The 15290-nt window shown below is 35.9% G+C and overlaps 1 protein-coding gene across 19 annotated transcripts in view; it reads right to left on the reverse strand.

The window, feature by feature from the left end:
• Positions 1 to 15290, reverse strand: part of rims2b (regulating synaptic membrane exocytosis 2b) — a 125203-nt gene that overhangs the window by 32928 nt on the left and 76985 nt on the right. For 14 of the 19 annotated variants that reach the window (XM_043216972.1, XM_043216973.1, XM_043216986.1 and 11 more), the window contains 10 exons: positions 14082 to 14201; positions 12786 to 12885; positions 11285 to 11408; positions 10677 to 10723; positions 10468 to 10577; positions 7103 to 7150; positions 3958 to 4088; positions 3026 to 3197; positions 2436 to 2589; positions 1554 to 1580 (listed from right to left, as the gene is read on the reverse strand). In XM_043216972.1, the coding sequence (XP_043072907.1) occupies positions 1554 to 1580; positions 2436 to 2589; positions 3026 to 3197; positions 3958 to 4088; positions 7103 to 7150; positions 10468 to 10577; positions 10677 to 10723; positions 11285 to 11408; positions 12786 to 12885; positions 14082 to 14201 (1033 nt within the window). The remainder of the gene's footprint in view (positions 1 to 1553; positions 1581 to 2435; positions 2590 to 3025; positions 3198 to 3957; positions 4089 to 7102; positions 7151 to 10467; positions 10578 to 10676; positions 10724 to 11284; positions 11409 to 12785; positions 12886 to 14081; positions 14202 to 15290) is intronic. The other 5 variants (XM_043216969.1, XM_043216980.1, XM_043216977.1 and 2 more) reach the window with 3 other exon arrangements.

Genomic DNA, 15290 nt, shown 5'->3' on the forward strand with positions numbered 1-15290 from the left:
GAGAGAGAGAGAGAGAGAGAGAGAGAGAGAGAGAGAGAGAGAGAGAGAGAGAGAGAGAGAGAGAGAGAGAGAGAGAGAGAGAGAGAGAGAGAGAGAGAGAGAGAGAGAGAGAGAGAGAGAGAGAGAGAGAGAGAGAGAGAGAGAGAGAGAGAGAGAGAGAGAGAGAGAGAGAGAGAGAGAGAGAGAGAGAGAGAGAGAGAGAGAGAGAGAGAGAGAGAGAGAGAGAGAGAGAGAGAGAGAGAGAGAGAGAGAGAGAGAGACAGAGAGAGAGAGAGAGAGAGAGAGAGAGAGAGAGAGAGAGAGAGAGAGAGAGAGAGAGAGAGAGAGAGAGAGAGAGAGAGAGAGAGAGAGAGAGAGAGAGAGAGAGAGAGAGAGAGAGAGAGAGAGAGAGAGAGAGAGAGAGAGGAGGAAGGGTGCAGGAAAAGGGTGCAGGAAAAAATAAATCATGAGAGTCATCATGAAGAAAAGAGCCTCTATACATGACTGTGTTGTACAACACAGCAGACACACATACTAAACTAGCATTATATTATCATAACAGGTAATAAGGGATGAATCAATATACAAATTAATATATTACATTATTTTATATTTATTAGTGCTGTTGAATTCCATCCAAAATAAAAGTGTTGCGATAATTGTTGTTTCTTTTGCTGAAATAGCGTTATAAAAAGCTTATTTCTGAGACTAACACAGTGCACATGTGCAGTCCTAGGAGCTCGTCTCAGAATGCTGACTGTTTCTATAGCAACCAGACTTCACAGATCAGCGATTGGCTGTTTTATTGAGAAGGCGGGGCTTCTTGCGACTGATCGGCCATTTTAAGCGTTTTCCCCATTCAAAACTACACGAGTGACACGTCTCATTTTATTCTATAGTCTTTGGTATTTATATATACATAATAAATATGCACAGTCCAAACACATACATAACGTAAGCAAACCTTTAATTAATCATAATTGATATTTGATTAATATGATATTTGATAATTGAATGTTAATAATGCATAACTAATATAATCAGTAATATATTGTGCATCATTAAGGATGTAGATGTTAACTTTTTATTTCAAAGTAAATAAAAAAAAAAAATTGCCGTCAGCTCGAAAGAGGCTTTCAAAAAAAAAAAGTAAAAAAATTATAATAATAAAAAAAACTTAGCGTGATGCATTAACCCCCATATCGCAAAATATCCACGGCAGACAGTCTAAAGATGTTTTCTCATTGGTTACTGACTCAAATATCACAGGCGCTATCGTTTTAGCTATCGATTAGCTATCGTTTAGCCTGGATTCAAAACAGTGAAACACGGCAAACACAGACCACAGAAAGGTTTGTGAGAGGCTGGGAAAAGCGTGAGCAGGCCACACTCGGGGCTGAAAACTAGGCTGCTTTTCTGTGTCTCGTAATGGAGAAGAGAAGCTGTATAATGAGGGCTGGTGGCGTGTGACGGCAGCGATGGGCGTCAGCTCCATGCAGGCTGAGAGGGACAGCGTGAGGCGGAAGTGAGAGCGGAGAGGACACTCAAATCACATGCGAGCGGGGCACAGTTACCTGAGTTGTAAAAATATGGGCCCTTGTCTGGAAATGTGTCAGTGGCGGATAGACAGTAATATCGTTCGGAGGAAACAAAACATGAAAAACGAGAAACATCAACAAAAACAGACATACATAAAATACGATCATATCAAAACGATACAGAGCATACAGGACACTGGAACCGGAGCAGGCCTAAACTACATTCAATCATTTTAATCATTATTTTATTTTAGATAATAATAATAATAATAATATTCAGGCTCAGGCTGAAGAAAGTGCCTCTCATTTCTCTCATCATGAGGAAAACAGTGTTGCTGGTGAACTGAAAAAAAACTTGCATTACACATTTTAAAAAGTAACTAACTTTTTTTCTGTAAACTTGGAAAATATAAAGTGATTGCGTAACTTCGGTTACCACCAACATATTAATATTAGTGCTTATTGCATATTAGCATACATATTACTAGAATATTAGCCATTTATTACTGTTAATTAAGCACATTTTAATGCATTATTTTGCATCCCTAATCCGACCCAATACCTAAACTTAACAACTTCTTAATTTGCTGCTTATTAATAGTTAGTAAGGAAAAGTCGTAGTTAATAGTTAACAAGTGTTACCAAAAGTTTTTGTTTACATATGTATGTGTACTGTGTTAATTTATTATATATATATATATATATATATATACCCACATATTTAGTATATATTTTATATATTTAGTATATATATATATATATATATATATATATATATATATATATATATATATATATATATATAAACACACACATGTGTTTGTTTTTATCCACACGTGGTAAATAAACACAGCACACACTCATATTGTACGTGGTTAATCGAGAGGAGAAAGTCTAGTATACAGGTGCAGTACGTACTCTGTAACCTGCGTGTGGGGCTCTCTCCGTGCGGGAGGCGTCTCTGCATGAAGGGCGAGGGGTTGGGCAGCGGCATGGAGGACAGGTCATGTGTTTGGAGCTTGTACCAGTGAGGCTGATCGTCCAGCAGCGCCGTCTCCAGCTCGATCAGAATCTACACACAAACTCACCTCGTTAAAACCTGCAGTCTAGTGAACACATTACACATTAGCTATTACTATTAACCAAATACATGGATATTACAGACGGGTATATAGAAAGGTAATAACTTGCATCTCCTGTGAACAAATGTTTTTAACAGTGAACGTAGATAGAACACTGCTGATTGAGAGAAAGAGCACAAACCAGTCAGAAGTAGCACGGGTTTAATTGTAGCAAAAGCCAAGCATTCATTGTATGGGTCAAAATATTTTTTTTCTTTGATGCACAAAATTATTAGGATATTAAGTAAGAAGATACTGAAGATTTTTACATATATCTAAACTTCATTTTTGATTAGTAATATGCATCGCTACGAACTTTATTTGGACAACTTTAAAGATGATTTCCTCACTATTTCCTCCCTCTTAAGGAGTGATATTGTGTCTCACCTCTCCCAGGAACTCGCTCTCTTCCTCTCGGACCCTGGCCTGGTCCCAGAGCGTGATCTCCAGCATGCGCTCTCTGAACTCACGTCTGTGCACCGGAGAGTACATGAACGTCTGGTTCCACTTGGGCTCCAGAGATTTCTTCACGGTTTTCGTTCTCCTCTTGCTTTTATCGCTGAGAAGAGCAGAGCTGTGATGTGATGACTTTACAGACCCACAGAGACACTCAACCAATGCAGGGTTTAAACTTTTCATCAAAAAAAATAAAAATAAAAAAATTATATATATATATATATATATATTAAAACAATAGATACATTTAATAATATAGTTAAAAAAATTAAAACAAAAATATATATATAGTAAAAAAATATCTATTTATTATCTATATATTTCTAATAGGTATTTTCAAAACTGAAATAATGCTGACAATTAATCGTAATTAATCCCATCCAAAATAAAACAAAAAAAGTTTGAATTACAAAAAAAAAGATTATTTAAATACAAAAACATGAATGTACATATTTAACATGTTACATTAAATATATTTATATATATAATACAAATTATGATTAATCATTTAACAGCACTAAACTGAAATAATTTTCAAGCAATTAACCATTTTACTTTTTTTTCTTTTGGAGAATTAAACGATATTTAATCTGTTAAGATTAAATAAACTGAATGATTTCTGAAGGATCACATGACACTGACTGGAGTAATAATGCTCAAAATTCAGCTTTGATCACAGAAATAAATGACTCTTTAAAACATATTCAAATGTGGTTATTTGATATGGTTATTTTTTGGACAGTACTACTATCTTTACTGTATTTTTGATTAAATAAATCGATAAGTAAACAGAAGAGTGTAATTTAATATCCTTATTCAGAGTCGTTCTGAAGGACAAGATCGGGATCTCTCTGAACTCATACCTTCTGTCGGGGAGGAAGTAGATCTTGACGTATGGGTTCCTAGGTCGCCCGTCTTCTCGTGAAGGCAGGTCTTTGGCGCCCAGGATAGTGACGATGAGCTGATGTCCCACTTTATCGTACCAGAGCTTGACCTGCAGGACGAGACGGGCTCTGTGAGGAGGCCTGTGAGGAGAGCTCCCCCCAGAAGGACCGGGGCGGACCTGCAGAGCCCTCTTATGCAATGTGTGCAGCGTCACATGCTCAGAGCAGCAGCGGCACACACCGACTACATCGAGTCTACCTCTCAGCTCCTCGGCCTTCAACCATCAGCTACATTCAACACTCAGACAGACTGAGCTACGTCTAAGCACTGAGTCACGTGGTCTGACAGCACAGTGTTGAAGGGCTCTGTATTCCAGGTTAAATACAGCTTCATCGCTACAACAATCATTCTCACTTGAAACTCAGTTTGTAATCGATTATTTATTCGTTGTTAGTGCTGTCAAACGATTGACGGTGACTAAGTGCATCCAAGATAATAGTTTTGTTTACATAATATGCGTGCATGTTTATTGTGTATATAAACACACACACACACACGTGCATGTATATATTTAAGAAAAAACGTTTATGCTTATATGTTTAAGGCATTTTTATGTGATTTCAGTTATTTGAATATTAATAAATGCATCAAATGAATACAATAAAAATATATGCTGTGTGTGTGTGTGTGTGTTTTTATAAAAATATACACAACACTATGTAAACAAAAACTTATTCTGTTGGATGGGATTAATCACGAGTAATCATTTGACAGCACTTTTATTTGAACCTTTATTTATTTAGGTTATTTAATTTGGGAAATTATTAAATTTTACATTGATAACACACACACACACACACAAACACACACACACACACACATATATATATTTAAAGTTAATTCAAATTCAAATTACTGAATTAAAATACAAAATTATATATATATATATATATATATATATATATATATATATATATATATATATTATATTTTATTTTTTTTTTTTTTTAAATTTGCTAAATGTCAATAAATACAATAATAGTACATAAATAATATAAAAAAAATAAATGGCAAACCCAATGAGTTTCATGCATTGTTCTTCATTTATGATTACAATTTACAACAAAACTGTTTGCACATTTAAATCCATGCGTCTTTCATTCTCGCTCAATACCGCCAACTCTGAAAATTATTTTTCAAACTGAGGCACAAGTTTCTGGAATAATCTGCAGTATGCCACTGATGGACACCTACAGACGTGAACTGTATTGAACCCGGAATATTCTCGCGCTATGTGGGCTGCAGGTGTATGTGTGAAATCTCGCGGCCCTCATTGGCTGGCCGGGGGATGGGGGGGGGCGTGTCTGCCACAGGTCTCGTCCAATCAGACGACCGGGAAGTAATGTGCTCTAAAACTGACAGACACTTTCAAAGCCCAGCGATCCGAATCGAATAACACACCACACGACACAACAGACTAAGAAAAGTAAAATGTAACGAAATGAAAAATGCTCAAACTTTGTGTGATTATCTGATTTCCTCCCAAAGCAGAATTTAAACGAAGCAGCTTTGAAAGTCTCAGTGGCAGCTGTCTGGGAACGAATTGTACACTAAAAATTCAATCTCACGCATGCATCTATCCTCACCAAGTAAAAACAGGAAGGGCGAAAACTGGAAGACAGTTATGAATATATCCAGAACAATAATCTAATTCGTGCAAAAATAATTGCATAATTTATTTAGAAATAAATCAAAAATGTAATGTACCTAATTGAAAAAAACTCTTAATAATTCAGTGCCTATTTATTAAATCATTAAATGCATTTCCCCTCCAAACATATAATAATATATATCATCTAATTTAATAATGTAATATATTATTCCAGACCCAATAGCATTTCTCAATGAATATCACTAATTTTACTGAAAAAGTTCACATTTTGAGCGCTCCTCAAGCGTCCAAGTTCTCCGTCCCCCCAGCTTTCGCCCTTCCAGATCACTAGAGCCGAACGAAACGCACGTCTTTAATAACCTTTAGAGAGGACTTGCTATTCTAGAGAGATGCTCCAGCACTAATGCATGCAGCAAAGCAACAGAAAGAGCTCGATACAGACCCGAGCAATCCAGCTAGCTTCCATTGCAAAAACAGCAGGGGGAAGGCTTCAGTCCAAACAAATTGTACCGTTTGATTCTTCTAGAGACGCGTCGAGGTCTGCGCTTTTTATTAGTGGACCGCTCCAGGAAATCCGTTTTCATCTAAAACTCCATTTCTGAAGTAAAACGGGAGATCCCTCGCGTCGTCCCGAACCCACGTTACTATTATTTTGCGGAACAGATGTTTCGTACACATTCGCTGCTAAAACGAATAAACATTTTCATGTAATTTTATCGTCAATTCGATTCACATCAAAATAAAATCCATAGAAGTTTTGCCTAAACGGTCTTTGGTACAATTTGTTTGTTGTCTGTGAGGTTTAGAGAAATTCTCCACATTGGAAAATGCAATATTATCTCAAAAGCGCATCTCTTCATTGTAACACAGAACATAATATTTGATTTTACCGGTCCAAACTGGGCTTCGTTTCTACCATTTACGAAAGCGTTAATTTCTCGTGCTAGATAAGCTAGGAAGAAAACATATGCATACGTAATGCAAATATAATGTTCCATGTCACATGAAAAATATTAATATCGATGCTAATTTAAAAGCGGTTTAATCGCTAAAAGCATGTCGCGTTTCGAAAAAAAAAGCGGAGACCAAAAAAATAAACGGTATATAATTCGTGCAGAACATTTCAGCCTCGCGCAAGACGGCCGAAATTCGTACTGTAATAACGAAACGGCTCTTGTGAATTGCGGTTATAAATCGCAAGGGCAATGACGTATAACTTTGAGGGGGGAAATAAAACCGAACGAAAGAGCAAAGGGGGAGAAACTTGGAATGCTGCCGTTTTCCTGCAGTGCATTTTCCAAATAACGCACAAGAGAGAGAGAGAGAGAGAGAGAGAGAGAGTAATGAAGGGTTGAGAGAGACTGCCAGAAATGAACGGAAAGATTCAAAACAAAGAGACTGAGCAGAAAGAGAGAGAGAGAGAGAGAGAGAGAGAAGTGTGACGATGTTACCTGGACCCTAGGGACAAAAGGCGTGGTTCTTCTACTAAGGCATGGACTCTGGATAAGCAAAATTAACAAAGAAAACAAAAGCAATACAGCTAAACCAAAACTGCACAGAGGCACACGAATCAAAAACAACCCGTCTGAGAAGAGATTTAGCCTAGCTGAGACTCCTACGGGGTAAACGCCAGACACTTTTAAAACGGCGAATGCATTTCCAATGAATGTAAATTAAGATGCAGCACTAGCATGGGCTATAACCGTATAATTGCAAAACAAACGTTTTGTTGGTATTGTTATTTTTATTAATACGTATTACACACAAAGATATCCAACACGAAACATCAGATTTGATTTTACCCATCCAAACTTGGCATCTTTAATGTTTTTTTTTTTTTTTCTTTTAATTTAATAGTCTAGATCAACTGCATCTAAAGAAATGTTGTTTTGTTAACGAGTGTGTGTGTGTGCTGTGTACCTTTATTAAGTATATATAAATACACACGCGTACAGAATATATTTATGTATATTGAAAATATTTACATGTGTTTATTCATATTTAAATTACAGATATATATACACGCATCTATTAGTTTTCAGTCACTTCATAGCTTATAAATTGTAGTTTCTACATTAATACAGTAATAGGTTTTGTACAAATAGTCCTTGATTAATTCTCACAGAATTTTACAAATAAGAAGAAGTAAAGAAGTTTAGCTTTAGTTTTCTACTCATTTCATCCTAACCATATCACGTCTAATGGGTGTCTGTATGTATTTTATCTACCGTTCACTTACTTATGTTTAAATAAAAACATACAATATTAACATGTTTATGTATTTACTGTTATATATAAGTTTTTCTAATTACTATATACAATATATATATATATATATATATATATATATATATTTTTTTTTTTTTTTTTTTTTTAAGCAGTTTGTTTTAGGATTGGCGGAAAAAAAATCATAAAAAGTTCACAAAAACATAAAATAATTAGTTCATAGTAAATAATTTTGTGTGTGATGTTTTTGCGTGTAAAGAGTCTTTAATGCCTGCGTTTGTAAACATTGCAAAAACACTTGGTATTAATGTACTTTGTTCGTTTTATTGTTATTTTATTTTCTGTGACTGAATCTAAAGTAAGAATCGTTTACTCCTGATAACGATCAAAAACCTCACGTATTACTGGTTTAAATATTATACATCTCTTCGGCATCAAGAAACATTACATAACTCTTTACATACGAGCCCATTAAACAATAACGACGAACGAAGGACTCAATATTTGTACATAGCATAATAAATGTATAATATGATGAATTATCCGTAATATAATATTTGCAAATGCTTTTGTTACTCTATACTCATTATAAAGTGTTATGGGCATATAAACAATTCGTATGAACTATGTTCTAAAATATATATAATGCAAATATAGTTATAGGTTACAACAAAGAATGTTTGTTTAAAGATGTTAATAATAATAATAATAATAATAATGTACCACATTTAAAAGAGTGTAACAAATGTCGATTTAAACTATTAAATGATTATCCTTGAGGATATATTGCTTGTATTTCTAATAACAAAAACATACAGCAATGATCAGCATATGTTTGTTAAGTATTCCTCAATATTTTAGGATAAATCTCCCTCATTCCAAACAAAAAACAAAACAGATTTACAACAGCGCAAACCATAGTAAGACACCAAAGCATCGGACAGAAGAACAGATACGCTTCGGCGCAAAAACAGAAAGCACATACATTATTATCATCATTATTATTATTATTATTATTATTAAATGATCCAGCGTCTCTCCACATTTAGCATGTTTACAGCAGCTTGGTTTTCCTATCAAACAATTAAGAGGCACAATAACGGTTAGTAATCTGTTTGCGAGCCTGAAGCGCTGAACGCCCGGGTCAGACTTACCTCGCAGACGCCTCGGACCGATAGCGCGGACGCCGCGTTTCGAAAAGATCGAGGCCGACCGCTCGAACGGACTTCAAGAGAAAGCGCAACGGCGGTTCTTCGAAGGAAGCTTTTACCTAACATCCTGATCAGAGTCGGAGCTGAGCTGCTGAGTCTGCGTCAATCTGGTAACAAGCTTGAACACTAAGAATACTTTTTCCGTGTCGGGATTCTTTCCAGGATCCTGGTCTGACGGACACTGTCTAGCGCTGACACACAGCTGTCTAGAAACGCACCTGACTACGTCACGCAAGACGTCAGGAGCCTTACTGTCCGTTATTTCAGATTTTATTAAATAGATCCATTAAATTGAGCTACTTTTCACTCAAGAACACCGATTTTATAATAACGTTATCCGTACAAATCAAAATCAAGTATCGAAATGAACGGGGGAAATAGAAATGAGTGCCGTCAAGCCATTAAGTTTTTGTTTACATGATATGTGAGTGTACAGAATAGAATTATATTTAATTATGTATATACACATGCATGCATACATTTAAGAACAATATGTCATATATTAAATATATGTTATATAATAATATACATGCAAATATTTCCAAGATATGTATTTCCTAAATGTGTGTATTTATATACGCACGCAATAAATAAACTCTGTACACATACATATATTATGTAAATAAAAACATTTTTGACAGCACTAACAGAACAAACTAATTAATACAGTAATAGTAATACGGTACTGTGGAGTGTATATATATATTGTATATTTATAATTTTGCAATCTTTTGAGAATCCTCAAACGGTTTGTTAATTAGGACTCCGACAGCAAATAAATGAAGGGAATTTTTATGATTGACAATTAGGAAGAGGGAGAGTTTTAATAGATAAAATGTGTAATATTTATGAGGAAATGTTATTATAATTATCGTTTCTGCAATGACCATGTAAAAATTAAAATATTGGTAAATTACAGCATTTTTTTTACTGTGTATATATTTGGTATATTTTTGTATATTGTATATTCAGTGTGTATTTTTACAGTATATATATATATATATATATATATATATATATATATATATATATATATATATATATATATACATACACACACACACTGAACCATTTACTTGAAATATTTTTTAACTTTAGAAATATTTAACTTCTGATTAATTTAATGCATCCTTTCTCAGTAAAAACAAATCTTAATGCCCCTTAATGTTTGAAGAGTTGATATGTTAAGTAAGTAGCCCATGTCCATTTGTCAACTCTGCACACGCTCTTTTAAGGTCTTGTATCGTCTTACATTCATTGCGAGCGAACATCGAACGCTGGCAAACCCCCTAAAGACTGGTGGAATAATCACTACGCCTCAAAGCTAGTGTCATTTCATCAGTGAAGCGGTCCAGAGATCAGACGCCGCTGGTACTCACCGAGAGTTGTCCAGACAGATACTGAGGATTGTCCCGGAGCATGCCAGGACTCATGGGGGACGTGACAGAGATGGACGGGCCCATCTTTTGGGATTCAAAGGAACTTGAACCTGAAAAATCAGCAAAGGACGCTAGAATTGATCGTCCTGCCGGCGAATGTGCCGCTACAGCATTGGTGTGTTTTATAGATCAAAACCAGCTGAACTTACTTGATTCAAGCTGTCCATGTGTGCTCTCTGGTATTCTAGGGACATCTCTACAAGAAAACAGTGAAGAGCATTTTAATGATAGCAGGTGCATGTCTGGAAATAAAAACTTAGAGCATCCCAACAGCATATTAGAAAGTAATATAGCTAAAATATAAGGCTTTGATTTGAAGTAGTGCCGTCAATATAAAAAAATTGCTTACATAATATTGATATACGCCATAGTTATAAACGGCGATATTTACATGCAGGTCAGGTCAGAAGACTGGAATAATTCAGATGTTTCTGTAAGAAGTGTCTTACATTTCAATATTGATAATAATACGCATTTTTAAGCATCACATCAGCACATTATTAAGATTTCTGAAGGATCATGTGACACTGAAGACTTTAAGCAGTGAAAGTGACAACAAATCATTTGTAATTATGTCAATCTGTCGTTCTAAAGCAGGACGTTCATTTGAAGCAGTAAACATGTTTCTATGCGAGTGTGCACATAAGTATTCATATATTGGGCTCCCACATGCTATCCTTCTTCATAAAGCTCTAATGTCAAAGAAAATGTGCTCCATGTCCCTGAACGGACACGATCCATCTCCCTCCTCACTCACCCGATGGGCCGTGAGACCACCAGCTCCACCTGCGGCTCTGGCTTGGACTCTAGAATGATATTGTAAACTTCCTTGAACGTGGCTCCCTGCAAGACCCTCCCGTTCCACTCCAGGACCTGATCGCCTGAGGACCGACACGACACCGCATCAACACAAGCTAACCAACGCAAGTCAAAGGGATACTGCACTTCCCCGATAAAACGTCCTTATCATTCTTAACTAGCAAAGAAATTAAGTGTTATTGAAGAGAACAACTCCAGTGTAGCTCAATGGACGGAAGGTTAAAAATGCAGTTTTAATGTAGCTTCAAAGGGTTTTAAATGATTGCAATCGGTCAAAAAATTTGTATCTTTTATCTTTAAATGCTCATCTTGTCTAGCTCTACAATGCACATGTGTACTTTGTGCACTCAAGGGTAGAAGTTAGAAGAGAAAAGTGAGAGTACTCATGAGGGCTAGACAAGATGAGCATTTAAAAGTTAAAATGTTGTGATTTTCATTTTTTTAATAACTGATCGCTTCCCTTTTTGTTCAGCTGGGATGCAATTTTTTTATTTTTTTTAATCCGTCGAGCGCCACTGAAGTCCATTGTATTGAGAAAGATCCTGCAAAGTGTCCCTCAAAAAATGTGTTCTTTGAAACTGAAGAAAGAAAGACGTGAACATCTTGAATGGCATTCAAGACGCTTTTATTTTGGAAATTGAGTAATCCTTTAAAGGGATAGTTTGCCCAATAAATCTAATTCTGTAATCATTACCTCACTCTGATGTTGTTCTAAACCCATAAGACTTTTATTCAACTTAGAAACACAACTGATTTTTAATGAAACCTGAGAGATTTCTGTTGCTCCATTGAAAATTAATGAAACTCTGAAGTTTCAAAAAGATCATAAAGACGTTATAATAAATCCATACTGTACATTCATATAAACAACACATTTTTTTCTACACTTCTACGTTTGTATATAGTGCATTATTCAATTCTCTTTTTTCTTATATCAGTTTTACACCAAAATGACGCAAAACGGTATTTATTGTTTAAATTTCCTTTAAAAAATGACAAAATCTGAAAGCTAAGACCTCTTTTCATACGGTCTTGTCTGTTTTTGTGTTGTCAGTTTTGCTCTGTGATGTATTTTTTACTGCGTGAGAACATGACCTGTAATGAGAGAACGGCAGGCTTGTTGGACATAGCAACAGTAACTAAGGTCAACTACATTTGCACTTAATTTCTAGGTATAATTCCAGCGTTGACTGGACCTCTACCCACTGCGCCAAACCAGACCACCAAACCTGCCCCTAACTTGACCCTCATCCCCGTCGATAGCAGCAGAGGTGCTATTTAAAGACGCCTAAAAACCTCTGTGTTATTTACTCATTTACACAAAGGACCGTAGAAGCAGCGGCTTTTACCTTCACATGGTTTCAGAGAAAATGCTTTTATGCCTTCCAGAATCTAAAAAGAAATGTGCCTAATGGTCGAATCTGAATAGATGCGTTCACCTGGTCGGAGATGGCCGACGGTGTCCGCAAGACTTCCTCTCTTGACCTTCGTAATGAAAGCACAAAGTCTGCCGGACTCCGTCATCTTCCCCCCCACCACCTGCAATGATCACAACAGGCAATGCACAAATATTTTCAATATCTTTTACGTGAAGTTACAAACTTACACAAATTTCATTTATATGGAACTTAGAGGCTGAAAGTTGGGGAAATGATGATCCACACATTATAATGCGTGTGCTAATACTATAGGCGTAGTTCACGGTGATGCTGATGGCATCGTTTACAGTGTTTGCATGCTTTTCTGCATTGTTTTAACACCCCACTCACTATATGCAAATCAAACAACTCAGCAAATACACCCACAAAATTAGTGCTGAACAGTTTGTGCAGGATATATTGGTCACTATTCACAGAAATGTGGTCAGATAATGCACAGCACCACAAATAGTACCTTAATTTACCCTTTTGTGGAAATGTTTACCGCTTTTACCATTTATACTTAATTAGATCAAGTTTTTATTGTGAATGTACACAAATAAAATACATTTATTTATAATGGTTTCGAATAATCTTATTCTTGAACGAGTATTGTAAGCCGTTTCCACTTTTCTAAGAAAAAATTAATAAATAAAAACAATCTAATGATCCCGTCAACGCCGCACGCAGTTACACAACTCGACAACTTTCATCTTCAGAACGAAATCAGGCCACCGCCTTAACTTTCAGCGTATTATAAGAAACATCAAATTTAGATATGTACGTTTAAGAGGTAACTTCCTTACCTTTTTTCTTACTATAGGCTACAGAGAACCAGTGCTTTGACGCGAGCAACACCATGAACACGGACGCTGCCTATAGGCTAATTATGTCATGTGACGCAGCGTTTATTTGCGTTAAAGCCCTTTTTCTCGACAAAATGTGTTTCCAAACAATATTTTGCACCATTTGAAGTGTCGATATAAAATGTCAGTGCTAAAGTAAAACCGGAAAAAAAAAAACACATCGACACATGAGAAATTTTATCGATAAATGGCTTTCCATCAGCTACATCAGCAAACATTTTGATGCACTAAACCCTTTTTCACAAAAACATCCTTGGATGGAAACCTGGTTAGTGAAGTGCAACTCAACCTTTGCATCTTATACAAGATAATATACAAATAAGTGTTAAAAGGGTATAACGGATATTTAATTCGGTTGGGAGACAACTATAGTTAGCGAACCATGTATGAAGCTGAACGAGTGTTTGCTGGAGATCTCTTATGATCTTTGTTGGTGTTTGGGCATCCTTACCTTGAGGCCCAGCAGTGCCCCTGTGTCCCTGGGTACCGTGCCATCTTTCATCCGCTTGTTTAGCACTATCCGCCCTATTAGGCGCTCTCCATCTTTGGATGGTTGCCATGTCACCGGGTGCTACAGGGTCAAAGTGACAATACACCTCTTGTTTTTATACAAGCATCCACACGCAGTACATTACCACCGCGCACACACATGCACAGGCTCGGGAAATTAAAGGAGGAGGTCAGCTCTTGTTTGCTGTGAAGACACAAACCGAACCAATGCGTCACTTAAAATACTCGTCAACATGAAATACGGTATGCTTAAATAAATAAAGTGGGATAGGGTTTGATTCTATCCTCTGGGAAGTGATCGAGTTATGTTGGTGTTGGTCTTATAGGCCAGAATAAAGTCTGGTAAAGGTCGGTAACACTTTAGATTAGAGAACACTATTCACTATTAATTACTTGCTTATTAGCATGCATATTACTAGAACACTGCCCGGTTATTAAAAGCACAATGTGTTTATTATAACTACTACATAACTAACTTTATCAAAAGAGTTTATTAAGGGGGGAAAAAAAAGCATAGTGTATCTAAAGTGTTACCAAGATGATTTGTAGCGTCAGCTGAAAACTTTGTTTGAAGTTATTTCCTTTTGATGAAGCATTATGAAGACAATAACACGCACACGTGCATCATGGCCAGTAAGGTCAGAAGCACATTAAGTACGTAAATAGGGTTTGATTTCATGTTGACTTTATAAGGGGAGTTTTGTATTAGGAATAAATACCATAAAATGTACAGTATTTAAAGGAAAAGTTAAATCCTTTCATCATTTTGCACTCTCATGTCATAAAGCGATACAAAGCTATTGTAAGTAAACTGTTCCCATCTACTGTAGTTCTCAAATCTAATATACGCTTAATTCATATGGTGCATCAAAACACTAAGTGCCAAATTTGATGACAATGAGCTCATGTATTATTATTTTGCACCATATGTTAATTGTATGTGATTTAATATCTGTAAGAGGAAAAAAAAAATATCTAAGAAAATGAATCACCCAAAAATGAAAATTTGCTGTTAATTTCCTCTTAGGCCATCCCAAATGTAGACGATTTTTTCTTCAGTATATAAAGATTTTTAGCTTAAACTGTTGCTCTTTATGATTTTATCTAAAAGAATAATGTACTAACGTTATTGCGTAAAAAAACAAAGAAA

The sequence above is a fragment of the Puntigrus tetrazona genome, chromosome 19 (genome assembly GCF_018831695.1).
Source record: "Puntigrus tetrazona isolate hp1 chromosome 19, ASM1883169v1, whole genome shotgun sequence".
In the NCBI taxonomy this organism is placed as follows: Eukaryota; Metazoa; Chordata; class Actinopteri; order Cypriniformes; family Cyprinidae; genus Puntigrus; species Puntigrus tetrazona.